The sequence below is a fragment of the Malaya genurostris genome, chromosome 2 (genome assembly GCF_030247185.1).
Source record: "Malaya genurostris strain Urasoe2022 chromosome 2, Malgen_1.1, whole genome shotgun sequence".
Classification (NCBI taxonomy): Eukaryota; Metazoa; Arthropoda; class Insecta; order Diptera; family Culicidae; genus Malaya; species Malaya genurostris.
In genome coordinates, this window is record NC_080571.1 from 219,325,143 (window position 1) to 219,352,229 (window position 27,087).

The 27,087-nt window shown below is 40.0% G+C and overlaps 1 protein-coding gene across 1 annotated transcript; it reads left to right on the forward strand.

The window, feature by feature from the left end:
* LOC131427645 (neuronal acetylcholine receptor subunit alpha-2-like) lies at window positions 1-27,087 on the forward strand. The gene is made up of 6 exons (XM_058591028.1): window positions 1-301; window positions 370-542; window positions 25,401-25,448; window positions 25,528-25,643; window positions 25,706-26,070; window positions 26,131-27,087. The coding sequence occupies exons 1-6, from the start codon at window positions 211-213 to the stop codon at window positions 26,709-26,711; spliced, it is 1,374 nt and encodes a 457-aa protein (XP_058447011.1). The 5' UTR covers window positions 1-210; the 3' UTR covers window positions 26,712-27,087.

The window sequence follows — 27,087 nt, forward strand, 5'->3', positions numbered from 1 at the left end:
ATGAGATAGACAATTTCACGCGAATCATTAAACTCCGTTCGCTGATGCAACTGTTGTACGTACACGATGTAGGTGGACTGAAAATCAATTCCGGTCCATTCGCATCTGATAACGAACGGTGGCGGTTGTCCATTTGAATCATACCGTAATCAGTCCGCTCCTGTCTCGACTGGTGAGTGTCCAGCGGCTGCAGTGATCCTATCGACGAAGATGCCGAATGGTGGGTGGCTGTTTGAGTTGGTTGCATTGGTAGTCACTTTGGGGGTGATTTGCTATCCAACCGTTGTCGGTGTTTCCGGTGGTAACGAAAAAATTATTGCCATTCCGTGTGCACGTATAATCATTAAAGCCAGTGTGAATTGTTCAAAGGTTCGACGAAGCAGTTCGTGTGTGACGATGGATATAACGGAAATAATACGGAACTGGTACTGAAGAATGCTCTGCTCTGTGGAACCGGATACAATGCCCGGCAGCGACCGGTAAAGAACCAGCAGGATCGAGTTGCCATGTATATTGGTGCGGATGTGATGAGTGTTGAACTGGTGAGTATGGTTTTTTTTAGTGTGTGCTTTGCTAGCAGGTATTATCTACTCGAAACTGGACGAAGAACATTCTTGCAAAATTTGGTAATTTTTCGAATGACATTTTTATGAATTGTGTCATGTGTGGATTTGCGTGGGGTCTAATTATGTTATCATGTCATCATTCCGTCATCGTTCTAACGCTTGTAACCTTCTTTGGCGAAAGAGATGAAATGTGGATGCAGTTAGAAACGTGAGAAGACGTATTTTGCATGGATCATACCACGGCAAAAATCAGTTCTCAAGTTACCAATAGAGTGAGTTACACAGCACTGACAAATGTTCTGTGCACAATGTATGTTTTTGTGTGTATTTGTCTGATAATCTCACTAGGTTTACTGAACTTAGGTTCAAATGAAAGATGTTGTGGTCCCATACGGAGTTCCTGAATTTCATCCGGGATTATAGGGTAAAGTGTGTTAAAAATGCGTCATACCACGGCAAAAGTCAGTTCTCAAGTTACCAATAGAGTGAGTAACACAGCACAGACAAATGTTCTGTGCACAATGTATGTTTTTGTGTGTATTTGTCTGATAATCTCACTAGGTTTACTGAACTTAGGTTCAAATGAAAGATGTTGTGGTCCCATACGGAGTTCCTGAATTTCATCCGGGATTATAGGGTAAAGTGTGTTAAAAATGCGTCATACCACGGCAAAAGTCAGTTCTCAAGTTACCAATAGAGTGAGTAACACAGCACAGACAAATGTTCTGTGCACAATGTATGTTTTTGTGTGTATTTGTCTGATAATCTCACTAGGTTTACTGAACTTAGGTTCAAATGAAAGATTTTGTGGTCCCATACGGAGTTCCTGAATTTCATCCGGGATTATAGGGTAAAGTGTGTTAAAAATGCGTCACTTAAAGCAGCGAAACAAAACACGTAACAAATTTATAAACTGGCCGTAAAGCTACTCCAATCGGTAGGTAATTAAAATTTTTATATTGGACATTGAATGATTCTAGATACTACAGCAATTCCATACGCAATCGGTCGATTTTTTCTTGTATTTTTTTACTTGGCTCAAATTTTACATATAGAGCAAAAGTTGAAAAAGTTTCATATTTTCAAAATATTTTTTTTCGGCAAAATTTTATGAAAGAACTCTAAACTAAAATAATTAAAATAACGTTAATCAAAATTCTGCTTCTGCTTGCTGCAGCCGAATTTATTGGCTTCTTATCAACTAATTAATGGCATTTACCAGTGCAGTTCATTTTTCACGAATTTGACGATTTGTTCTGAGTTGCCATGGCTAATAGAACCAGAGAACCAAAGTTTTTACTCATACTTCGGATGTTTTAAAGCTGTCAATTTGTCCACGTGTTGCATATCACCAGAGATGCCAGTTAGTACAATAAGTACAATTAGTACAATAAGCTAGTAAAAACAAATAGAGTGCGCCAATTTTGAAAAGCCTGTAAATTCTGACGAATGTCGGCAAACAATCGAAAAAAAATCAAATCAAAAGTATGTAAAAAGTCTTCAAACGAAAAAAGGTTTGCAGGTTAACTACGAAATTTGATAATTTACAGACAAATTGGCAGGTTTGGGATCTCTGCAAATCACTGACAATTTTTCATGATTTGTGGAACAACATGTGGTGTCGGTAATTGAACATCTTGAGGTGCAGGTAACCGAAATCGGTAGGCATTTTGAAAATTACTAGAAAAGACTTTGGTTGCGAAAATTTTGATAGCATCCGGTATTAAATCACGAAATAGATCGATTTCACTTCATAAATATTCAATCCATTCACCTTTTCGATTGATGCTCTTCAATTTTGGTACTATAAAAAAGTCAGAAAAAACTTTTGTGTTGATTTTCACGCAATATAAATTTGTTTTGAACGCAGCAAAAAGTACAAGCGTCTGTTTGAATCGGTGTTCGGCACAAAAAGAACGTGTTGCTATTACACACACATGACATTTGTCGGAATGACGCTACCGGCAACCGAACACCTTCCCCTACCGTTCTCAAGTTAAAGCGGTTTGAAAAATAAATCGAGAAATTTTTATTTTTGAAACGATTTTCGGATGGTTATTTGAGTTTAAAAAAATCTTTTTTAATCCACCTAGTGGTGTAATAATGTCTTTCTCATATATAATACTGTAGTATTCTATTCAAAATGTTTCTCTTCGATTTTTGAAAGAAATCAAGGGATTGTTTGTGCACTAACTACTATAACATAGAGAATGAAACAATTCTCTGATCGGTCAGGCCATCCAGTAGAAAACGAAGTGGGTTCACTATTATAGGTACCTTAATTCTAATGAAAATGTTATTTATCCCTTAAAAGAGCAAGATCGATATTTTTAATATTTTGTTTCGGTATATTTTTGCATGAAACGCGTAAACTCGATGTTTTAGACGTTTTCGATTTTTTGATTCAAAACAAAATTGCGCATTTAAGCGTTAAATACGGCATAAAACTACTATGGGTTGTTCGAATGGTTGACGTAGGACTACTCAACTAGTGCCAAAATTACTGCCAACATTTGTTTTTCATATTAAGGCAACAGTCTGTTGTGTTCCCTTCAAACTTATTTGTGTCAGTGAATTTCCGCAATTCACTTTTTGAGAATTTTTGTTACCCTGACAGTTTAGTTTGTTGGGATTCATGATGGAAGGTGCTGAACTCGTTCATCCAGTAGTTCGTGATTGAGGTTACCCTGCAATATCCTCGAATATGAAAAAAAAAACTGCCGAATTTCGATCAAAATGTGTCTCGTGCGGATCGAACGGTGCACAAAATGAATCCACAAACGGTCCAGCCGCTGATGTGGATATCACTTTAGTCAAAAGGTCTAACGAAATGTCATACTAACCTCATTTTCCGAAAGTACCAAATTTAAGATGACAGGTGTCAAACTTTCACGCCAATCGGACTACAAACACTAAGCCTACCGACATATAAGTGACTTTACCTTTTAATTTATGAAATCCTAGTGGTGTAATGATGCCTCTATCATATTTAATACTGTGGTATTCTATTCAAAATTTTTCTCTTCGATTTTTGAAAGAAACCAAGGGATTGTTTGTGCATTAACTAGTATAACATACAGAATGAAACAGTGCTTTGAAATTTTTGTTGTATCCGAAAATATGCAGTAATTTTTGGCACGACCATACGATGTCATTTGACTCTAAGATTGGGAATATTGGTTTTGAGTCCAGTTTAGAAAATTTTTTACGGTTTTTTTTTGCATGTTTAAATGATGGTGTAATATATTTTACACACTTTACCCCATACCTCCGGAATCGGAAGTCAGATCCAAATGAAATTAAGGAATCCCGTATTGATCGTAAGACCTTCCATTTGAATTTAAGTTTGTGGAAATCGGTCAAACCATCGCTGAGAAAAGTGAGTGAGATCCATTTTGGAATATATGACCACTACTTCCGGTACTTCCGGAACTGGAGACCGGGAACCAGGATAGTCGAAATCGGTTTGTTTAGTTGCCTACTGATAATGGATATCAATTTGTGTAGTTTTGAGACAAGTTTAGAAATTTTTTTTGCGTTTTTTGTTTCACCTGTTTAAGTGATGGTATCAAATTTTTAACACCCTAAAATTCCGGAACCGGAAGTCAGATCCGGATGAAATTTGGGTTTTTAGTTGGGACTATAAGAACTTTCATTTGAATTCAAGATTGTAAAAATCGATCACGCCATCTCTGAGAAAAGTAAAGAAGTAGTGTTATAAAAACATTGGTCCCTGTTGGGGGGACATTGGTCTCTCAGCCCAAATCGAAATGATCTCCCAATCAATAATAATGACGGTTCATTTAAAAGAGAGGTAAAGTAAAACAAGCCGTGCACTCACCTTTTTCAGCAGATCGCCGTTCTTGCGAGTCACCAATCCGGGTTGCTTTTCGGTCGCCTCGATGATCTCCGCCTCGGCAAATGTGGAGCACGTAAGCAGTCCATCAACGGTGGTTCGTCGTCACAATGCCAAAGTTGTTCCGAGATCGCCGCGCAGCAGGCCGGAGGACCTCTTGGGAGTCACCAATCCACCTTTCCTTATTGTTTAATTGTTCCTTTCTGCGAGGGTTTAATCCCACTGACTGGCGATGCAGTTTTACTCCAGCCTGACCGTCTGCTCTCTCCTTCAACTACCGTCGTCTTCCCCAATGAATAAAGGACTCCTCCTGGAGATTCGCGAAGTTCCGCCCGAAGTGTCACACAGGGTAAGGGCGATGGACCACTCCACTCGTGACTCTTCCGCCGTGCTGTCGTGCTTCCGTGGAATTGATTCGCCTCCCGAAATCTCCACCTCGAGCACCTCGTTCCGTTTCGCTGGCGTGCGACGCACGAACACGGATTTCTCCGGGTGACAATTATTGGCAGAGACCGACCTCACTCCGGACTAAACGGTTTCAATCACTCCGGGGGCCAAGAAGGGTCCCACGCGGTCTCTCTTTATTTTTCCTCACCGACGGGTCTGTGCCCGAACGACACGTCCACCGCGCGCGTGTTCACCTCCAAAACTGACTTGTCATTTTCTCCCTCCGTCCGGCCGGCGTATTCAAAATAATTATCAGTACCGTCTCGCTCTTCAAGCGAGTTTTTTACTGATGTACCTGTTTTAATGCAGAGTGTTTCGTGCACGCTCAACACAAACCCCTCATGAACCTTAAGTTACTAACTTAACTGTAACACAACATTGCCGTTACAGAGAAATTTCTCATGAATCGGCGAAAGCTCGAATCATGAGAAATTTATAAGCCAACATCACAAAGAAGTCCCCCGGAGACTATACATCGCATTATGAACGTGATGCTTAAGACAATCAACGCTCGTAACATGTTCCTGTACGGAACAAGCTTCACAAAACTAAATGACACAAATCCACAAATCTAAATAATACCGCCAGCGAATTCTGGCTAATTCGCGATTACCGCCAACTAACTTATGGCTATCAGTCTCCGGGTAAGTCCTTATACACCAAACACGAAAGTCCTGTTGTAACGGCAGAACATACAATGAACTCTTAACCTATTTTAGTGCTAAATAGGTTTGAATTAATAATAAAGATATGACTAAACAATGTATTTGTGATAGCTTATTTGGGTTGTAACAAATGGTTGACTGTCGTAGAGGAAACGGGGTATTTAGTCCCTCGATCGTTATGAGCCCAATGCAAGGGTTTTACCGCGCCCAGAATCGCGTTACTTTTGTACGGATTGTCATAACGACCCCTATTACAACTGTCTACCCGATCCGATTTAGAAATCCTGACTGCTCTGGATCTTGCATGACGTCGACACCAATCCAGGAATGGGTAGTTTCTTCCGATCTCGTGTTTTCGTGAAACTTTGTAGCTGGTGTACTCATAGCTGTTTAATCGACTGTCAGTTTCTCCCGATCTGACCAAACGGCAGACCTGTGTAGGCTTTAATATTCTCACGATATCTTTATGTGCGGTTGTATTTACTCCTTGTGAACCAAAATTCGCAGCTTGCTAGAAACATGTGCGCTTTGCTTCGTCCTTTTGCAATTATCGTGGTTCCCGATGTTTGCTCCCATGCAATTCCACCTTGCGCCTGTTAGCTGTGTTGTTGCCATTGTCCTGGTTTGCTCGGACCGCTACCTGGTTCATCCTTTCTCATGTTTCGTAACCGATGTGTCTTCCCACAAATCTGCATCCATCGATACGCGTTTTCTAGTACCGCCAACGGGTTGCCTGCAAAAGTCTCGTCTCGTGGTACTTGGGTGCGTTTTCTCTCGTTTCGCTAACGGACTGCCTGAAGAAAGCTAGTTTCGTGCTACTTGGTTGCGTTTTCTCTCGTTTCGCTAACGGACTGCCAGAAAGAGGCTTGTTGTACTTGTGTGCGTTTTCTCACGGTACGCTAACGGGCTGCCTGAAAAGGGCTATTTTCGTCGTACTTGGGTGATTTTTGTGTACGTGGGTTGTCGACATAAATCAAGCTGTTGTTTAGCTTGAATCCGTTTTCTCGCCTAACGGTAACGTGTGGACATCCTCAGTCTTTTCTAGGAGGAAGTCCGATCCCGTCCCTGACGTCTCGACAGCAACTTGCTGCGACTGTCAGTTGTCTTGGGCCTTCCCCGACCAATCTATCCACCCTATGACTCGCTTTCCTCAATCCTATGACTTGAATTGACCAGACTCCTGAGTCTATGTTTCGACCATCCGTTTTCTCCCGTTACGGTAACGGCCGGCCTGCTGAAGGCTTTCTGGCTTCTCGAATCACTATGCGATTTTCTCTCGGCTCGCTGCCGGCATGCCTGCAGAGGCTCTGCTTCGCTGAATCGACGAAGGTTCCGATGTGCGTTTTTCTCTCGGTCCGCTACCGGCACGCCTGGAAAAGGCTTTTATGTTTCAATGCTCGTACAACTTGGGTGCGTTTTCTCACGATACGCTAACGGTAAGCCTGGCGGGGCTTGCATTACTGCAAGTTGTCCTAACAAGGTGGGCAGGTAGTCTAGCCGTTGTTGCTCGCCGCACCCTGATGAAGTGTAATTTGTCCCGAACACTTGCGGTGTTTTTGGAGCTTCCAAACTTTTTGTTAACAGACTTGGTCTACATACATGGCTGTATAAATTTCCACTAATCTGCCTTAATGTCCTTCGCGTGATACCTGCCCTTCTTTCCAGTTACGACGTCTTCTAAAATATATAGGTTCACGCCGAGAATCTCCTTCACTATCGCCGGAACGAATTTTGGATCCAGCTTTCTGTTCACATGATCTGCCTTTGAGGACAGTCCGAACGTTTTGCGCCACACCAAATCTCCGACTTTGAACGATACCATGCGTGTGCGGAGGTTATAACGTTGTTTTGTCCTTCCGTGGTTGTGCTTGATACGTTGCAGTACGAAGTCCTGCATGCGTTGTATGGTTGATAGCCGCAAATCCTGTGCTACTTTTGGATCGTCTGGAGTGTTTAAGCTCTGCTGTGTGTATAGATCTGTGTGCAGTATCAAATCTCTTCCGAAATTGGCGAAGTGTGGACTGATTCCGGTTGCTTCATGCTTTGCACTATTTACCGCGGCCATGATGGCTGGAAGCTGACTATCCCAATCGCGGTGATCTCCTTCCAGTAAGGCTCGAATACAGGTGATTAGCACGCGGTTCACTCGTTCTGTATTGTTGACCATGGGACAGTAATATGCTGTCTTCATGTGAACAATCTTGTGCTTGACAAGAAGAGATTGGAACACCGAAGATTCAAACTGTTTCCCATTGTCCGACAAAACTATCCTTGGTCGCGAATACTTTAAAAAGACCTCTTGTTCCAGAAATTGTGACATCTTTGCTGCGTCTGCGGCTTTCATCGGATGTGCGATAACGTACTTTGTAATCCAGTCTACTATGACTAGCATAACTGTGTTTCCTTGTTTTGAACGTGGGAACGGACCGACGAAGTCTATGGAAATTAGTTCCCATGGTAGCTTTGCTGGTTTCAGGTTTCCCATTTGGGGCATTATCTTCCTGTTTGGCGCTTTACTTGCCTTGCACGTCTGACAGCTCCGTACGTAGTTGCTTACATCCTCTCGCATTTTCGGCCAGTGCAAATGGACTTGAATCTTCTGCAGCGTACTTCGAAATCCTAGATGCGCTGCGGTGGGGGTATCGTGATGTCTTCGCATCAGTTCATGTCGTTCTTCAACAGGCACTACCTTTTTCCATCGGTGAATTGCGTTGCCGCCTTCGTCTTTGCTCAAACAGTTTTTGTACAGCTCTCCGTTTACGAATCTGAAGTCCGGGAAGCGATTTCCTTTCTTCTGTACGCGTTCTATGAGCTGATTGAACCAGTCGTCTTTGGATTTTGATCCGGTGAAGTTGACTGATGCGACGATCCGTGAAAGCGCGTCTGGTACTACGTTTATGCTTCCTTTTCTATATTTGATTTCGAAATCGAACGCATTTAACCGTAAGAGCCAACGACTCATGAGTGCCGTGGGGTTTTTCATTGAACGCAAGTACTTAGCTACGTGATCGCAGTAAACTGTAAATTTTATTCCTTCAATGTATCCTCGGAATTTCTCGATCGCCCGTATGACCGCTAAACATTCTCGCTCCGTGACCGAGTACTTTCGTTCCGACGACGAGAGCTTCTGCGAGAAATAGCAGATTGGATGTTCTTCTCCTTCGATATCCTGCGTTAGCACTGCTCCAATCGCTACATCGCTTGCGTCGCAAGCTATTGCGAATGGCTTCGAATAATCCGGCATGGCCAGTACTGGAGCTGATACTAAAGCGGCTTTTAGCTTGAAAAAGGCCTCGTCTGCTTGCGCGTTCCATCGAAACTTGTTCTTCGTCTTTGTGAGTTCCGTTAATGGTACAGCTAGACGTGAAAAATCCGAAATGAAACGTCGGTACCAATTGCACAAACCTAGAAACCGTTGTACCTCTTTTCTGCTTGTTGGGATGGGAAACTTCACGACACTGCTTATTTTCTCTTCGTCGACCTTCCAACCGTTTTCGTTTAGTATGTAGCCTAGGTATGGTATCTCTCGACGACAGAATTTCGATTTCTCTGATGATATTGTCAAGGAACCGTGAACGCTGTTACTGGCCTCGATTTCTCTTCTAAGGGTAACTGCCAGAATGCGTCTTTTAAATCGATCGATAAAATGTATGCACAGCCTCCTAGGTTGTTGATAATCGAGGATATTTGCGGAATCGGATAACCCTCGTTCACCATCACAGAATTCAGATGACGTGCGTCCAAACAAACTCGATATTTTCTCGTTTTCTTTTTCACGGCTACGAGTGGGTTGTTCCATGGGGAGAAGCGCGCTTCTTCGATGACGTCTAATGATAGCATCCTGTCAATCTCGCGGTTTACCTCCTCCAGCACATATGGTGACATCGGGTAATGGCGTTGCTTGCGTGGTGGTGCGTCTCCTACTTCAATACGGTGTTCATACAGTGTTGTTTTTCCCAGTTTTCCTTCCTCTGCCAACGGAAACTTCGCAATTGTTGTTTGAAGACGTCTTTGTTGGTCTCTGCTGAGAGTTTTCATCGACTCATTTTCTTTTGCTTTCGCTTCATTTGTCTCTGCTTCAATGGTGCAACACGTTGCCTTGATTCCGAATTTGTTCCAGAAGTTCATGCCCAAAATTACGCAATCCGGTATCGTCGGAACTAACAACAATTGGATGGTTTCATTGCGACCGTTGAAAACTATGGGAAAACGAATGAAATGTGAGATTTTGTTTTGCGTTCCGTCCGCCGTTTTGATGCCACCTTCTACTATTCCTTTACGCAAATTCAGTTGTTCGGCGATTTCTGCGTTTGCTCCTCCTAATAGTGAACAGTTTGCACCACTGTCCGAAAGCGCTGTCATTTCCTTGCCCAGGATATTAATAGTCGCATGTGGGCGGTTGTCTAATCCGGGAATGATTATTGTATTCAAAAGTCCAAAATTGGTGATGTCTGAGGGGTTCTCGACATAATGCGGAGACTCAACACCCTCTATTATAGATTCCCCGCTGTAGCGTTTCCCGCGTCCGTTCGACACGTTATACAGCTTCGCAAGGAGTATCCTTTCCGCCCGCACCTGTAGCAAAAGAGAATTGCTTGAGGTTTCGGACAATCCATGAACCGATGTCCATCTTCGTCGCAGTTCCAACAGATTAATCCATTCCGTTTCTGATCTGGAGCCACTTCTCCGCTTTCTGGTTGCGCCTGTCGCTCTCGCCTAATCGACTCGTCTGAAGAGCTTTGTGTGTTTAGATGCTGGTACCTTACCGGCGGTTGATACTGACGATCTTGCTTTTGCAGCTTTTCCTGCGCAAGCCGTGGATGGATTACTGATTGCCTCGCAGCTGGTTGGTTGAGTGACGAACCTTCTGAACTCGATGATGACCTCCAAGCCGGTTTCGCGCTTCTGTTGAACATGTTCAACTTGATTGCGTTTACTTGCTCCATTAGTTGATCTATTTTCATCTGCCAGTATTCGTCTTCTCCCTCTGTTCCTTCCATTCTATCCTCCACTGATGAATCTTGTGCTCGAGAAGACATTCCTGTTGCGTTTTGCTCCATCTCATAACGTGATTGAAACTGTGTTGGTGGCGCCGGTTTCGCTACAACCCCAGGTGTCGCGAAGCTTGGTTCTAATAGTGAACTGTGTGGAATTGGAATCCTACGCTGTCTATTGAGAAGCATCCTTGTTTCATCGAAGCTGGTGCAGATTTATACCATTTCCTGCAACGTATGCGGCCTCGCGGCTATTACGATCGCCGCATAATCGGCGTTCATATTCTTTTTCACGATGAAAAACTTCTCCTCTTCACTCATCGCCGGTGTCACAAAACGGAACAATGCTGCAATATCACGATAATACTTGGCGAAAGACTCGTTCTGCCCTTGAAATCGGAAACAGACTTCTAATCGGAGAATCTGTGCGTAACCGCTTGGTAAAAATTCCTTCCTGATCTCTTGCTTGAACGCCTCCCATGAAACTAATGATCGTTGTGCCATTGCTCGCGCATACCAATCCAATGCGTCTTCCTGCAGAAGATGTTTGATCGACGCCAACAGTGTATTGTCGTTCATTCCTTCTGATCTGGCAAACGTCTCGACTCTATCCAGAAAAATGTTCAGTGATGTCGTATCTTTTTCTCCCCGGAACTTGAATGGCCAGTTGTGTACTGCTTTCAGCATGCGCCTGTCCTCACTTCGTTCGTTGGATGGTCCCGCTTCTCGGCGTAGTAAATGATGCAACAAATCGTCTCGCAATTGGTTGTATTCTTCCCATACGTTACGTGTTCCAGTCGCCGCTCGATTGTTACCTACAGGTGCCGGATTGACATTATCATTCTGCAAGTTTGAATGAGAATTTTCTCCTCTCCTGCTTGTGTTGAAAGAGTCTGGAACCATTGATGGAAATTCCAATGGCGGTGGGGTGTAGTGTGATAGCAGTAAGTTGCTTCGTCTTCCGCTGCCTAATGTTGATTGCTGTCCATCAAATCCCGAGCTTAGTGATGTTTCCCCTCTGCTCTGCCTTGCTGGAGAACTGGTTGTCGGTAATGTAGAGAGTTGCCCACTGCCTCTGCTGTGCTCCTTCTCAACATCTCCTGACGTGGATCTAGCCTCCTGTCCGGGCTCCTTTCCGGTCCTTTCTGGTGCCGGTTGGCGCTTATCTATCGGCACTACACTTGCTACCTCATTCACTGGATCTGTCATTACCTTTTGCACATCATCGAACAACACTTTGACAAACGATACGAGCGATTTGTGCGCGTCCACGAGAAACATCGGTGGTTTTATTATTGCCAATCTGTTTCTGTAATGTAACAGTCGCGACCGTATTTGACAGAGGTTTTGTTTGTCGGAGCTGCGAATGGCTGGCTCAACGACTTTTTGAATTTCATAGATTGCCTGCTGGCAAGCTTCTATGTTGACCGTCGGACTCATTACATGATCCGAGCAGTCATGAATAATATTTTGTTTGCGGTCATCTGCTACCACCGCCCGCAAACGTTGAACTTTTACTCTATGGGTCATTGCACCCAGATTAACCATGTGGCGTAATGCCATTTCATAGTTGATTTCCTCATCATTCAAATGAGTGAAATCCATTTTGCTTATATATATTAACTATCACGGATCAAAACCAAGGCAGTTAAAATGCTATCACAAATCTTACGTAATCGGTAAACTAACAAAATTTGGGTCAAATACACAAATCAAAAATTTACAAGTGGGATTTTTAGTTGGGCGCCAGTGTTATAAAAACATTGGTCCTTGTTGGGGGTACATTGGTCTCTCAGCCCAAATCGAAATGATCTCCCAATCAATAATAATGACGGTTCATTTAAAAGAGAGGTAAAGTAAAACAAGCCGTGCACTCACCTTTTTCAGCAGATCGCCGTTCTTGCGAGTCACCAATCCGGGTTGCTTTTCGGTCGCCTCGATGATCTCCGCCTCGGCAAATGTGGAGCACGTAAGCAGTCCATCAACGGTGGTTCGTCGTCACAATGCCAAAGTTGTTCCGAGATCGCCGCGCAGCAGGCCGGAGGACCTCTTGGGAGTCACCAATCCACCTTTCCTAATTGTTTAATTGTTCCTTTCTGCGAGGGTTTAATCCCACTGACTGGCGATGCAGTTTTACTCCAGCCTGACCGTCTGCTCTCTCCTTCAACTACCGTCGTCTCCCCCAATGAATAAAGGACTCCTCCTGGAGATTCGCGAAGTTCCGCCCGAAGTATCACACAGGGTAAGGGCGATGGACCACTCCACTCGTGACTCTTCCGCCGTGCTGTCGTGCTTCCGTGGAATTGATTCGCCTCCCGAAATCTCCACCTCGAGCACCTCGTTCCGTTTCGCTGGCGTGCGACGCACGAACACGGATTTCTCCGGGTGACAATTATTGGCAGAGACCGACCTCACTCCGGACTAAACGGTTTCAATCACTCCGGGGGCCAAGAAGGGTCCCACGCGGTCTCTCTTTATTTTTCCTCACCGACGGGTCTGTGCCCGAACGATACGTCCACCGCGCGCGTGTTCACCTCCAAAACTGACTTGTCATTTTCTCCCTCCGTCCGGCCGGCGTATTCAAAATAATAATCAGTACCGTCTCGCTCTTCAAGCGAGTTTTTTACTGATGTACCTGTTTTGATGCAGAGTGTTTCGTGCACGCTTAACACAAACCCCTCATGAACCTTAAGTTACTAACTTAACTGTAACAGTAGTTTTAAATAGGATTTTTTCACTAATCACCCTGTAATTCCGGAACCGGAAGTCGAATCAAACGAAAATTCAGGAACTTTGTATGTGACAATTATAGCTTTTATTTGGATCTAAGAATCGGTTCAGCCGTCTATGAGAAAAATTAGTGCACTTATTTTAATTTTTTTTGCACACCCTTTAATTCTGGAACCGGAAGTCGGATTCGAATAAAATTCAGGAACTTTGTGTGGGGTTACAAGACCATTCATTTGAATCTATGAAAATCGGTTCAGCCATCTCCGAGAAAAGTGAGGCCAAAAAATTTTACATACATACATACATACACACACACATACATACACACACATACAGACATTTTGCGTACTCGACGAACTGAGTGAAATGGTATATGCCACTCGACCATCTGGGCCTCGGTTCAAAAATCGGGTTTTCTTAGTGATTGCATAACCTTTCTATATGAGAAAGGCAAAAATGAAAATAACGATTTCCGTTTATTGATAAAACCGCGATTAAAAACAAAGATTTGTGGTATTCTGATTTTAAATGTGGCCAAATGAGGCAGTCATCCCGAAAAAATTAATCAAGTTTTGACAATCCTAGTTAGTTCCTGGACTTTTTGAACGTTGTGTTTTGTACGGCAGTATCGAACCGCACAGAGTGCAAGTCGATCCGATACTGAATCTTGTTTTGTATGAGCGATTTTCTTAAATGCGAACGCACTCATTCAAGAGCAGAAATCTTATAGAAACCGCGAGCTTATGTATACAAAACTGTCGTATCTGTTGAAGGAAATCATGGCAATGGTTTGAGAAACTGCTAAAATTAGAAATACTTCGTTACTAATTGAAGATTCGTTCATCATTTATCTGTGATATGATATCGAATATCAGTTAAATATGTAGATGTTCAAAACCTGACCGCTGTTTGTACGGTCTTATTTTCTGTATTTTGCATTTGCACCCCAGCATAAGAAAACAAAAATGTAATCCTACGTCAAAAGTTGTTTTTATTTGTGTGTAGATATAGAACGAAAAGGTGAGATGTGAAGGTTCATTTGAGTTACAAATATTCTAATTATGAATCATACTTATATTACCATTGTTTATCGATCGATTGAAATTTCAGATGGGTAATTACCCACCTTTGGAATTTTCGGATGAGTAGTACTACCCACCGTACCCATCTCTTTCAGCAGCCCTGATACAATGTTCGAGAGTCGCATTTATTAAAGATTTCATATTGTTCAATAATATCTATAATTTCTATACCAGCATTACAATTTGAAAATCGTCTAATTTATATTTTATCCACAGAAACTGGAATGAATGAATGGTATTTTTATGTTCCGTGAATAGTAATTGCTTTTGAACATTGTTCATTAAGATGTTGCTTGGTATTTTCATAATCTCTGTCTCTCCTGCAGGGTTTGGAATATTCATTCGCCGGTGAATGAATATATAGTTTCCATTGCATTGTGAGCGAACAATTCCACCGCTCACAAAGAGGACGCCTTTCCAGCCAAAAAGAACCACACAAACAAAACGCTAGTGGAAGCAAATATATTCCACATATGCACAGATGGTATAGTGTGCTGGTATTAGAGTCTTCATGAAGCACAGTAGCCGTGAATATAGTTAGCTCTCTCGTGGTCCTGAACGTCGTTCTTCTCACAAACACTTCATTGCAAGCTAACGATCTTCACGTGGCTAGTAAGTGATGAAGATTATATACTCAGTTATCGCTAACAGGCTGATGACTGGCTCTCCGACGCGAACAGCTGTTAATGATGACTTTATGCCACGAAAACTGTTGCATATCACTTATTCAACTCGTGTCAAGTTAGTAGAGGGTAAGAATTCTTAGTAATACTTGAATATTATAAACAGAAGTAACAGGAGCGAAGCAATTCGCAATGGCGATCTGGTGATCTCACCAAATACTGCAAACAAACAAACGCTTCGTTTGCTGGCTGTTAGAGAGAAACTAGCTTCTGAACTCTTGTTACTTGTGTAAATCAAATTCCTGCTGAATAGTGTTTAATTGGGTTTAATCGTAGTAGTGCATGATAGGTAATCAACCAGTAGGATGAAAAATAAGTCTTTTAATCAGTATTCCGCGTTGAACATTTTTTCATTGAATTTTCATTGTGTATTGCTATAAGCTTCGAGAGCTGTAAGAAACACATGTTACCATTACAGCAAAACCTTTACTCTAATAAACGCTCGAGCGGTGCAATTCTGTATAAACAAATGTGAATCGCGTTTGGACCTCGAAGAAACATGCGACAGTTAAGAACCAGTCATCAGTCTGCTAGCGAAAACTGAATATTCAATCTTCATCACTATCTTGCACCGTGAAGCTAATTTGCTTGCAGTGAATTATGGGGCTAGAGCTTCTCTCTTACCTAGAGAAGGAGAAACAGTAGTAGGGGTGAATATTGTTCGCTCTCTTCTATTCTCGTGCATGGACAGCCACTTCAATAACGCAACAAGGCTCACGCTTCTTCAAAAGCGACATAGTTCATAAAGCAGGTATATTCATGAATATCATACACCGTGAAGCAAGTATACTCATCTTCACTGCTTCATTCATCCAAACCCTGCTCTCCTGCTTTCGCTTTTGAGCCCAGTCGAATAGTTCCTTTGCATTTTTAATGGGATGTTCACGCTCCTTAGCAAGACCATGCGTTTTATTGTTCCTCCTACGGCATCACATTGTCCCTTACCATGCAATGTTGCGGAAAATGCCTTTCAATATCTGTATCAAAACTAACTTCCTTGTTTAGAGCAAATATATGTATTCTAAAGCAGTTTATTATCTCTTGAGAGTGGAGAGTTGGCATCACTGGGAGTACGATGCGATGTCCTGCTACTGCTCTCAAAAAAGTCTGTTTTCAATGTGTTGTTTGATACGTATAGTTAAAAATTTGGTTGAAACAGATATTTTGAGTGATAGTGCAGGTGTGACAAGTGTGTGTTACTAAAGAGAGTGAGAGTGCTATTTATTGAATAATGTTGATTCGCAAAACTAAAAATGCTACTGGTGAGATCGTTCCTTAGAGGTATTTAGATTTTTTCTTACTTAGAATGCCTTATTATATTTATCCTGATTATCGAAAATCAGCTTTTGTTGAGATCATATTGTTTACCAAAACATATCCTGATCTCTTTTCCTCCCAACTAACACATATCCTATCCCGTGATGCTCGTGGGGATACAAGAATACCCGCGATCTCTAGAAACAACGAGTATCGGACTAACATTCCTTCCTTTTCCTCAGTAGCACAGCCTTTGGTCGTTGCCGGCGTCGTTATTGATCATTTAATGAAAAGTTAGGAATGAATGGGTATGTACAGTGAAAATGATTTGCTTCTCATAAGCTTCATTTTCTTGGTTCATTGGACATTTCCGCTCATTCGGTCAATCACCAAGTGCAAATACGGGCAATCAACTTCAGCTCAGCTCAGCTGTTTATTATTTCTTGATATTCCTTCATAATATATTTAACAGAACTAATTTTTTTGTTTGTCAATTGGGGCCACGGCAATATTCAAGGTTGATTCGTTGAATATATCAATAATTACTTTTTGGATGTTTCAAAGTAAGTTAAAAGTCTTATAGTTTCCTAAAAATTTCCAAAACCTTTTATCCGAATCCGAGCGTGATAAGTGGAAAATTACCAATTTCATGAGTATTTTTTTACGAATGATGATCCAAACAGCTAAAAATCCCATAAAACTGTCTGATAAATTCGTCTAGTTTGCAGAGCGTGCTAGTTTGTGGGCATAAAAACGCACATATGACAGCTTTTCCAATCAGTACACTGAACCAAACAACTCCAAATATAAGGAATATTTCTCGATATACACTGCACGAAAAAATAAGCTGTAAATTCGGTTTAGAATCGCAATCTGATACTAACTCGGAAGAGAACACATTGTTTTATAAAAATTACATAAATAGTTTACATAAATGTGTATAAAATGTGCACGCAAAACTAATCCATTTGTATTCATGTTTACTGTGATAATGATTACGGTTCCAGTGATATAAATACGCAATTTTAGGTTGTTTAATAAATAAATAATTGCTTCAAAACAAAATAATTTAGTATATTAATAAAACGTAACTTGTAATTCGCCTCAACGAGAGCTATCAATTGGAGTAAAAGTAATAAGTATAACTTTATCTTATGATTACTGTATTGCACTTATCATACTATTTATTAAATTTTTTTCAGAGCTTAACAATCTTTCTATTTGTAAAATTTTTGAACGGTTCGTCTGTTGAGTGAAATTCAACAACATTTATCGAAATTTCAAATTTTTACTAAAAGTTTGAACTATTCACAAAACAGTTCACAGCAAGGGGCAGATCACTTAGTATATGAGCTTTTAATTCATAGACTGTTTATAAAAATGACAATTTTATTCTACATTATAACTTTCCCTGAGAGAAAAGATAATGTGCAGGTAATTTAAATTCAACGTCATGCACGCAGTGAAAAAGTACGGGTGTGTAATGTCAGAGACATAACTGGATGTCGTGAATACGAATAAAACTGACACGATTTCTTCACACTTTCGAATTCGAATTGATAGTTGATCGATTGTATGAATTGCGAAACTTTCCCCCTTTTCACTACTAAAATTTTCAACGATTTCCGACGTTGATTATCTCATTTCGGATTTGCATATTTCATTGAAAAAAACTATCAAGGTGCAATACAGGAATCATTTCTGCCTTTTAGAAGGACCAAATTGTGGAATTCTCTACGATATTTAGTACAGTTCAGAACGTTTTTCTCGAACGATTTTCCCACAGCGGAAAGGGCACGAAGCAAATCAAATTATTTTGGATTTTCACTAAACTGATGATTTCTACCTTCGATTTCAAAGAAGTAATCTTAATAGTTCTTTAAATAACATTTAGAGCCATTTTATATAATGTTGTACTTTTCGTTTCTTATTTTCTTTCTCTCCAATGCAAAACACCAGCAGCTGATGCAATCGTTCTTGCTTGAATTGAAACTAGCTTTGCGTACAAACCGCAACACATCCGCTCGCAGTGCCAAATGATGCGAAACTAGTTTAATGCGTCTTCTTGCTTCGACGTCTGCTTTCATCCAACGCACAAGAAGAAATGTTCGATTTTCGACCACGGTTCCCCTTTTATAACGCTCAGTTGAAGATATGTGCCTGACTACCTCAAAATCGTCGTCCTTGCGCGAAAAACCCAAGCAAAAGTAAAGAGTTTTCCGCGTTGTTTGAAATTTTTTAGAAAACCTAATTTTTGAATTGTTTGTGATTATCTCACACTGTTAAAAATATTATCCTAAATTCATGATCATATTTTTGATGAAATAGTGAAAGAATTATGTTGCTGCTAATAATACAAGTCGAGATATTCACGATTAAGTTCTGCCCATTCTTCCATATGGATATTTTGAAAAGGCGCCCCATAGTAAAGTAAGTCGTATTCACGACGACAAAAAATATCACAATCAAAGTAACTTGTAATAAACCGTTCATTACATTTTAATTTTTTTGATATCTTCTATATATCAGAAGTGATTGGCCAAACATAGCCTTCACAACCTATAGTTTTCGTCGTTTTTGTAGTGGTAGTACGGTGGAAGAAGAAAACACAAAACGAACGCTTTGTTCTATTTCGTACACGCTATAAAAAAATGAAACGGCTACAGATGTCTGGTACTAGTGTGTGATATTGGTAAAAGAGAGAAAGGTGCTGCGGTTGATACCAATTTTAGCTGTTTTATGATAAGTGCGACCGAATGAATCAAAGATTGTCAATGATTGTCAGCCAGTAGTGCAATAATACCGTGTCGGCGGCGTAGTGATGTCAATAATAATAATAATAATAATAATAATAATAATAATAATAATAATAATAATAATAATAATAAGAATAATATTAATAATTATAATAATAATAATAATAATTATAATAATAATAATAATAATAATAATAATAATAATAATAATAATAATAATAATAATAATAATCCTTTTACATGTTTTATGCTACTGATTCATGCTGTTTAGCTTGACTTACCTATGCAAAAGTAACAGAAACGCAGATTCGCTTCGTTTGTTAGATTTCGTTTAATTGGTTTAATCGAAATAGAGCGTGAGATAGTAAGTCTAAGTTTAACTAGGTTCAAAACTGTTCCAATTTGGAGGTCATGTTTGTTGCTGGCAATCGAACCAACTTCGGCTATTCCGGTCTTCTGAATCCGTTTTCGGACGAATTGGAAATATTGATCAATATCTCACTCACTTTTCTTTAAAATGGCCAAATCAATTATCACAAACCTTTAGGTTCAAAGGAAAAGTCTTACAGTTTCACACGGAATTCCTAAATTTGTTGTGGATACTACTTTCGGTTCCGAAACTACAGGGTAAACAGGATTTGTATATTTTGTTTGATTAAATCTGAACAAACTTTCCTATTTCTATTCAATGAACAGTTGTTTTTGCTAATTCCACAGCACACGGAAAGAAATGTTATGACTAGAAAATCATGAAACCAATCATCCCTTCTACCACGAAAATTAATCTAGTTCGAAAATGCGTTACTTGAAAAATGTATTGCTTTCAAAGCTCTTTATTCTAATATTCTACTCGGATATCACTTTGAACCTCACTTGCCTCAAGTGATGTGATAGATTAATAGATTAATGGTAAAGCAAAAAGCAGACATTGAAAAGCAAGACCGACTGAAAATGTTTACTTGATCCTGAAGCATGTTATTTAATAATCGTGTTGTTTTACCCACCGGCTGATAGAGAATTAAACATAACATAAAAATAAAGATAATGAACCGAAAACTGACATAATAAGAGACTAAGCACGGCTACGCTTTTCATTTGACAAACATCAATGTTACATGTTGTTCGAATGTATTCTTACATATTTGATGTGATCGTTGTTGCTAGAATAATATTCCGAGAGCTAGAGTTTAATTCGATTGTGAATTTGGAACACCATCTAACGAAAATCAGAAAAGTATTTTGTTCAACCACTTTGATTATTTTTTTTCATAGATATAACAACACAAACTGTATTGATGCACCTAAATATTATGGATAAGACAATTATTTTTGCAAGAATTTGACATAGAGTTTCTGTTCAAGAGGTTCGACACGAGTGAATGTTTTTTCATGCAATTCGTTTAAGTGTTTAAATTCTGAAACACAAAATCAAAACTGAAGTAATGAACGAAAGTAAACACGTTATCTCTTGCGTCATCGTTTTTCAAAAACAGAATATTTTCATTTTCATTTTCGTCGTGCTTTTCACTGAATTTATATTGCAAAAATGACCATCGTTGCAAAAATCACACATAACGCCTGAATTTATGTTGCAAAAATTACCAACGTAGCATAAACACGCCTGAAGTTATACCCAACTACGTCAAGTGCGTTACGTTTAAATTTCATCGAAATCAGTCCGAATGGATCATGATCCGAGAAATTTTAATCATGGTGTATTATCATAACATAAAAATATATTATTTTCATGACTCATTTTACTCCTTTCTAGAATCGGAATTTTGCCCGTGTAATATTTATGATGTTATGAGTAATATAAGAAAGGCATCATTACACCACTAGGTGGATTAAAACAGGTTTTGTAATATTACTTTGCTCTTCCCTTTTGATCGAGTAGCGATGTTTTCATTTGCAAAAGAGTAAACCTATGTTTAATTTCATTTTGTAAATCCTTAACCATGGATCACGACAACATTGATATAATCGTCGATGAATGTTTTTCAAACGATTGAGTAGCTGAAAATTATAAAGACTGTCCCAGAAAGTATGGACGCAACCGAAAACCACTGCCATTTCGCAATGGTTCAGAATCTGTCAATTTTTATGGCTGCGTCCTGTTGTTTACACTCTTCTCTAACCACTTGTGCAGTTGTTTATTCATTTTCATTAGTTTGTTTCGTAATGCGTGGACTTTCAGCAGAACAACGTCGAAAAATTGTGTACAAATGGTGCACAGAACGCGGACTGTCACTGAGAAAGATAGCAAAAATGGAAGGAGTAAGTGAAAAAGCCGTGCGAAATGCAATCAGGAAGTTCGGTGAGGATAACACCTTTGAGGATAAACCGAAAACGGGTCGAAAAAAAGGTCCTGCTAACCCTCAGTTGGATAAACGTATACTGAAGGCGTTCGAGCAAAAGAAGAAGGTTTCAGTTCGGGATGTGGCCAAAAAAGTGGGCACTTCGAAGTCAAATTTATTTCGTGCTAAGAACGATTGAATCTTCGAACCTATAAAAAGCAGAAACAATCAAAACGTAGTCCGAAACAAGAAGCATCGATCAGGCCAACGGTTCGAAAGCTGTACAAAACGATTCTTGCTGGAAATATGAACTGCATAATCATGGACGACGAAACCTACGTGAAACTCGATCACAAATCCTTGCCGGGACCACAATATTATACGGTGCGAGAAGGGCAAGTGTTGAACCAGTCTGAGACATTGATTGAAGTCGAAAAATTTGGTAAGAAAGCTATGGTCTGGCAAGCAATTTGTAGCTGCGGTAAGATTTCGAAACCCTTCATCACCACTGCTTCAATGAACAGTGAAATATACATCAAGGAATGTTTAGAAAAACGACTTCAACCCATGATTCGAAGCCACAAGGATCCTGTTGTCTTCTCGCCAGATCTTGCTTCTTGCCACTACTGGAAATCAACGGTAGAATGGTATACTACCAAAAATGTCACTTTCGTCCCAAAAGACATGAATCCACCAAACTGCCAACAACTTCGACCAATTGAGGAATTTTGGGCATTAACGAAGGCACATCTCAGGAAACATGTCTCGGCAGCCGAAACCATTCAACAGTTCGAAAAAGATTGGAAAAAAGTGTCAAATCTTGTCGCCAAGAAGGCTGTACGGAATTTAATAAGGATTGTTCGCAATAAGGTCCGCCAGCTAGACTACAACGGCTAAGTAGCAAATGTTGAGAATAATTTTCTGTTGTTGTAGTCTAATATTATCAGCATATCGAATAAAATTTTAATATCTAATGGCGTTTTTCATTGAAAAACACTGGTAGCGTTGATTGCTCTGGTTTTGCACTTTCGAGCAGAAATGGCAATGAAACACCGTCAGAATATTGCATTTCTGCTCGAAAGTGCAAAACCAGAGCAATCCACGCCACCAGGGGTTTTCAATGAAAAACGGCATAACACTTGTGAATTATTTACAGCGAAATCAAAGTGCGTCCATACTTTCTGGGACAGTCTTTAGTTGATGATAGAAGAACGGAATGAATTTAGTTTGAGCTTTGAGACTGATAGATTCCGAAATTTAACAATGAAATGATTCAAATGATCTATTTCTGTCAGTGTTGGTGATTGCCGATAATTTGACAGAAGCTGCTCGATATTTATCTATATTGTATACAACATTTTCAATCCGGTAGAAGATGCTACTAGAACTCGTGTCTCTCAATACATGAATTTTTATACATTTCTTCGCTTCACTTCATACTCTGAGTATTTCACGGCCCTTAAAAAAAATGTACAGTCTGGTAATGAACGGTGTTGTGTGGAATTTATCAAGAGAGAATCGCAAGTTGACAATTATCGCAGAAAATCGAATCGATAATTCGACTTTATGATTCTCTGATTGAATCGTGTGAAGAGTTGCTAGTGAGCGTTCTTTGATAAGATAAAATCCATACTTGATTGTTGTATCAATGTCAGTGGATTTCATTTCATCGAGATTATCTGAGTCACAGTCAGCATAAAGAATCAGTTCACTACAAATGTGATTATGATCAGCTAGGATCACATATATTGTAGTAGGGTTTCCAACAGAATAGAAACACCGGGCTGTTCGGAAATAAAACTGAAATATAATCAGCAGAGAGTAAACTATGATGTAATTTTCTATTTCGGTGAAATTTTCAAGCTCTTCAGAACAATACTCAGCAAGTTATGAGCCTTTATCTTTGCTTATCTCATACTGCGAAGAAGTAAGAGCCCGGCACACAGGCCCAAGATTTCTGATTCGATTGACTTAAAAACTTGACAAAACATTCTTGAAATGTTTCGATATAACAAATTATAAGAGAAAAAACTGAAAACTTTAAACGCGTTTTACTTGAAAGCAGGTTTTGAAAATCCATGTCCATCGTCATTCAAAAATTACTACACCATTTTTTTAATCTTGCACACACTTTCTACACATATAAAAACAGACCCTAACGTTTTATTTTAGTAGTTTGTTACATTGGGGAGGTTTTATAGCTACAAACTGGTGGACTTTTTCGTGTACAATCGTAGTTTTCCCTTTGAACAACCACCAAAAATTAAAAATAAATTAAAAAAATCAAACTGAAACGTTGGGGTCTAGAAAAACTTCAACTCTAACTATGCTGCTTTGATTTGTTCATTTCTGATTAGTCTGCGCTAAGATACAGTGGACACCGCAAATCACGATTTTCAAGAAGCGTTCTTCAAAATACCTCCTCACCTACTTATTTCTCAATTTTTTACACTAAAAAATTACAAAATGTTGTTCGAATGATTTTATCATGCAATACATTCGAATGTTACTGCAGAGACGGGACTCGAACCCGTAGCTAGTTCCTAATCGGGGAAATTGTTTTTCCAATCAAATTACCCTGCTTATGAAAACACGTGAAGAGAAAGTCCAATTGACTACACTCTAAAAAAATTTGAATTTTACAGGTGACTTAATCCCTCATACGATGTAATTCATAGAGACATAATTTGTCAAATGACGGAAAATTTTATTTGTAATGACTTAATGTTAGATGAGCTTGAATGTTACTGGTTTCGACTGTAACTTGCGTTCTGCTAACAGGTGCGACTGTATGAATTTAAATGCACCTTTTACCAGCCAAGCAGATGCATGCTTCTGTGGCTCAGTCGATTAACAGACGTACTTGCGATCCAATGATTCTCGGTTCAAGTCGCGGTGGTTGCTATCAGTATTCTTTTCTTTATTTCAATGAATTTCATATCATGGAGTCTTAGACACAATATTAAATGTTCTTCGACGTAAATTTGCGTGAACTGCGACGCTCCATTTATGTGCATCTAATAAGATGTAAAATCACAGGTTTTTTTTAAGTGTGTAGAAGAACTTAGCTTGTTTCGCTGTACTTGGCCACCGCTGCATTCACTTAATGTCTTTTCGCACTTGTCCGATCAGACCGACCCGAGATTCGTTTTATCCATCTTCGGCTTTGATATTTCCCCTCCGACTTTTTGAACCGTATCGAAGATCGCTCATAGAGAGCGTATCCATACGGCTCAAAAAGTCGGAGAGGAAAAATCTTTGCCAACGATCTGAATTGTTGGTCGGTTCCGACCTACCAATACTTGCACAGACCGGTATCTCGGTCAAAGCCTAAGAGAAAAAAAAACGAATGTCGAGTCGGTCTGATCAACCAAGTTCGAATAGACCTGGTGGTCAAGTATAGCGAAGCATGCTTTTCATGTAGTTTTTTTTATTATATGCAGGGTAGTTTAATTGGCAAAACAATTTCCCCGGTTAGGAGTTAGCTACGGGTTCGAGGCCCATTTCTGCAGTAACATTTTAGCGTCTTTCATTACATAGTTGCATTCGTATGTCGATTTTACAATCTGTTTTCTCCGTTAGATACTGTCTTTAATGAATTTTATTTGTTCACCAACGCATTGAAACGGCTAATATGCTCGAACGAGAAAAAAGATTCCATGAATTGTTTCTTTAACTTTAGTATTGAAAGGTGTGAAAGTTCGATGTTTTATTCAACATGGGACAAAAATGGCTCTCTCACTAAATAATGTGGGTTGCTTTTTAATTTGTCATTTGGTGTTAGAAAACTTTCCGTCACTATATGTTAAAGCGATTGCTCCATAAATCATGATTTTTTTCTTAAGTTAATTCAGTTTTTGGCTATGTAGCTGCATCATATCAATCATCAATGTTAGGCGTTAGGTAATGTTAAGAGATTTTTATGCTTCGGACGATATTTCAAGCTCAAAAATAAAATTTGACGGAATGGTTAACAAATTTCGGCGAAATGACTCGCTTTCGGTGCTTAGTGCTCAGATTGATGTTTTTCGAAATTAAAGTTTTTGTATTTTTATGTCTCGTTACAGGTTAGCAACTCTAACAACAAGCTGGAACTAACAGTCGAATTGTCAATGGTCAGGTCTAAATATTTTCCGATAACTTAAGGTAGTACCGTCTTTGCTGAAAGTATTCTTTTTTTATTCAACTAAACAGCAATGGTTCGATATTTATCTTCATTGGAACAAAAAAGAACATGGCAACATCAATACATTATCTTTATCGGAGCAGGATATCTGGACCCCAACGGTAGCAGCAAAATCTTTGCTAAAGTATGGAACAAATTTTCCAATGTGAAGTGTGTGTGAACATTGATGGTGTGTTATTTTCGCAGATCGCGTGTTCAAAGCAGTAATCATTGCTTTCAAGTCAAATGTCATCTGAGTTCCAACGGTGAGGTGATCTACACCATGCTGTGTACCTTCGAGGTCGATTGTCTGGACAATACCCACAGTTGGGCGTTTGAAACCCGGAATTGCCCGTTGAGAATATTTACTCCGGGTTACAATATCAATCAGCTTTCCTTGTTTCACTTTCAGCGACGACTGTCCTACTCAGTGTTCGGAGTTTACCCGTATAAGATAACCTCGTTTCAGATGGCTATCGTGAATAATACTGTGACACCGGAGTTTAGAATGGATGTCGTTGTGGAACGAATTGTCGGTCCGCATTTGGTCATCTTTCTGACAATGATTTTGCGTGAGCCGAGCTTTATTTAAACGAAAACTTGTGTGAATTACTGACTTGTATGTATTCCAGTTCTCATGGCAGTAAATCTTGTTATCACGTGGTTCGGTATCGATGCTCCTTGCCGAGGTGTAATGACGTTTGCTTCACTGGCGCTACACCTGATGTATACAACAATTCTGTACTGGTACTCAATGACCAGAATGGAACCTGCTTTGAAATTAGCTAACGTTCTGCTCGGTTCATCACTCATAACTGTTTTGTTGGTGGCTTTGCTGGCGTACTCCGAGAAAATGTCGAAACGTGACAGCAGTGAGGTTCCACGTTTTCTTAAAACTTTGTATGGGACGTTATCCCGGAACGCAACACTCCAGCCATTTCTACAATTAGAGTATATCAATTTGACTAAACCGAAGATAAAATCTACGACAGAAAACGTAGAAGCACACCTCACCAACCACGTGACCGATGTGGATCCACTGCCAGCGGCGATGGCATCGTCGAAAGATACCCTCGAGCAAAACGACTCCGACGAGGAAGTCGATCTAACTAACGTTAAGTGGAGCGTGTTTGTGCAACCATTTGATCGTGCCATATTCTGCGGAATTGCAACCACCTACGTGGTTATGCTCGTTGTATTATTCCTAGTCTGAGAACGTTCCGCCCGGGTTCGATGATAAGGCGGAGGAGATGGAGGAGGAGGGACGCAGTACCACAGCTCAATTGAGTGAGATAATAAAACCAATAAAGTAAGTAAATTCCCATTTTCTGCGGGCTGGGAACGGGAAGATTATTACATCACATACGGAACTTCCTTTTGATTCATAAGTGACTCGAGACAGCATAACGGCACGGAACTGGTCGTATCGGTTCTAAGTTTGTGTTCGGTGCTAAATTCAGTGTGAAACATATCAATTCGGAAGAATTTGTTTCATTGCCATAATTATGTTTTATTTGATGTTCATTTAGCTACAACATACTGCGAAAACTTCAGAGATAATAAATATATGCCATTTACGCAAGACGAAA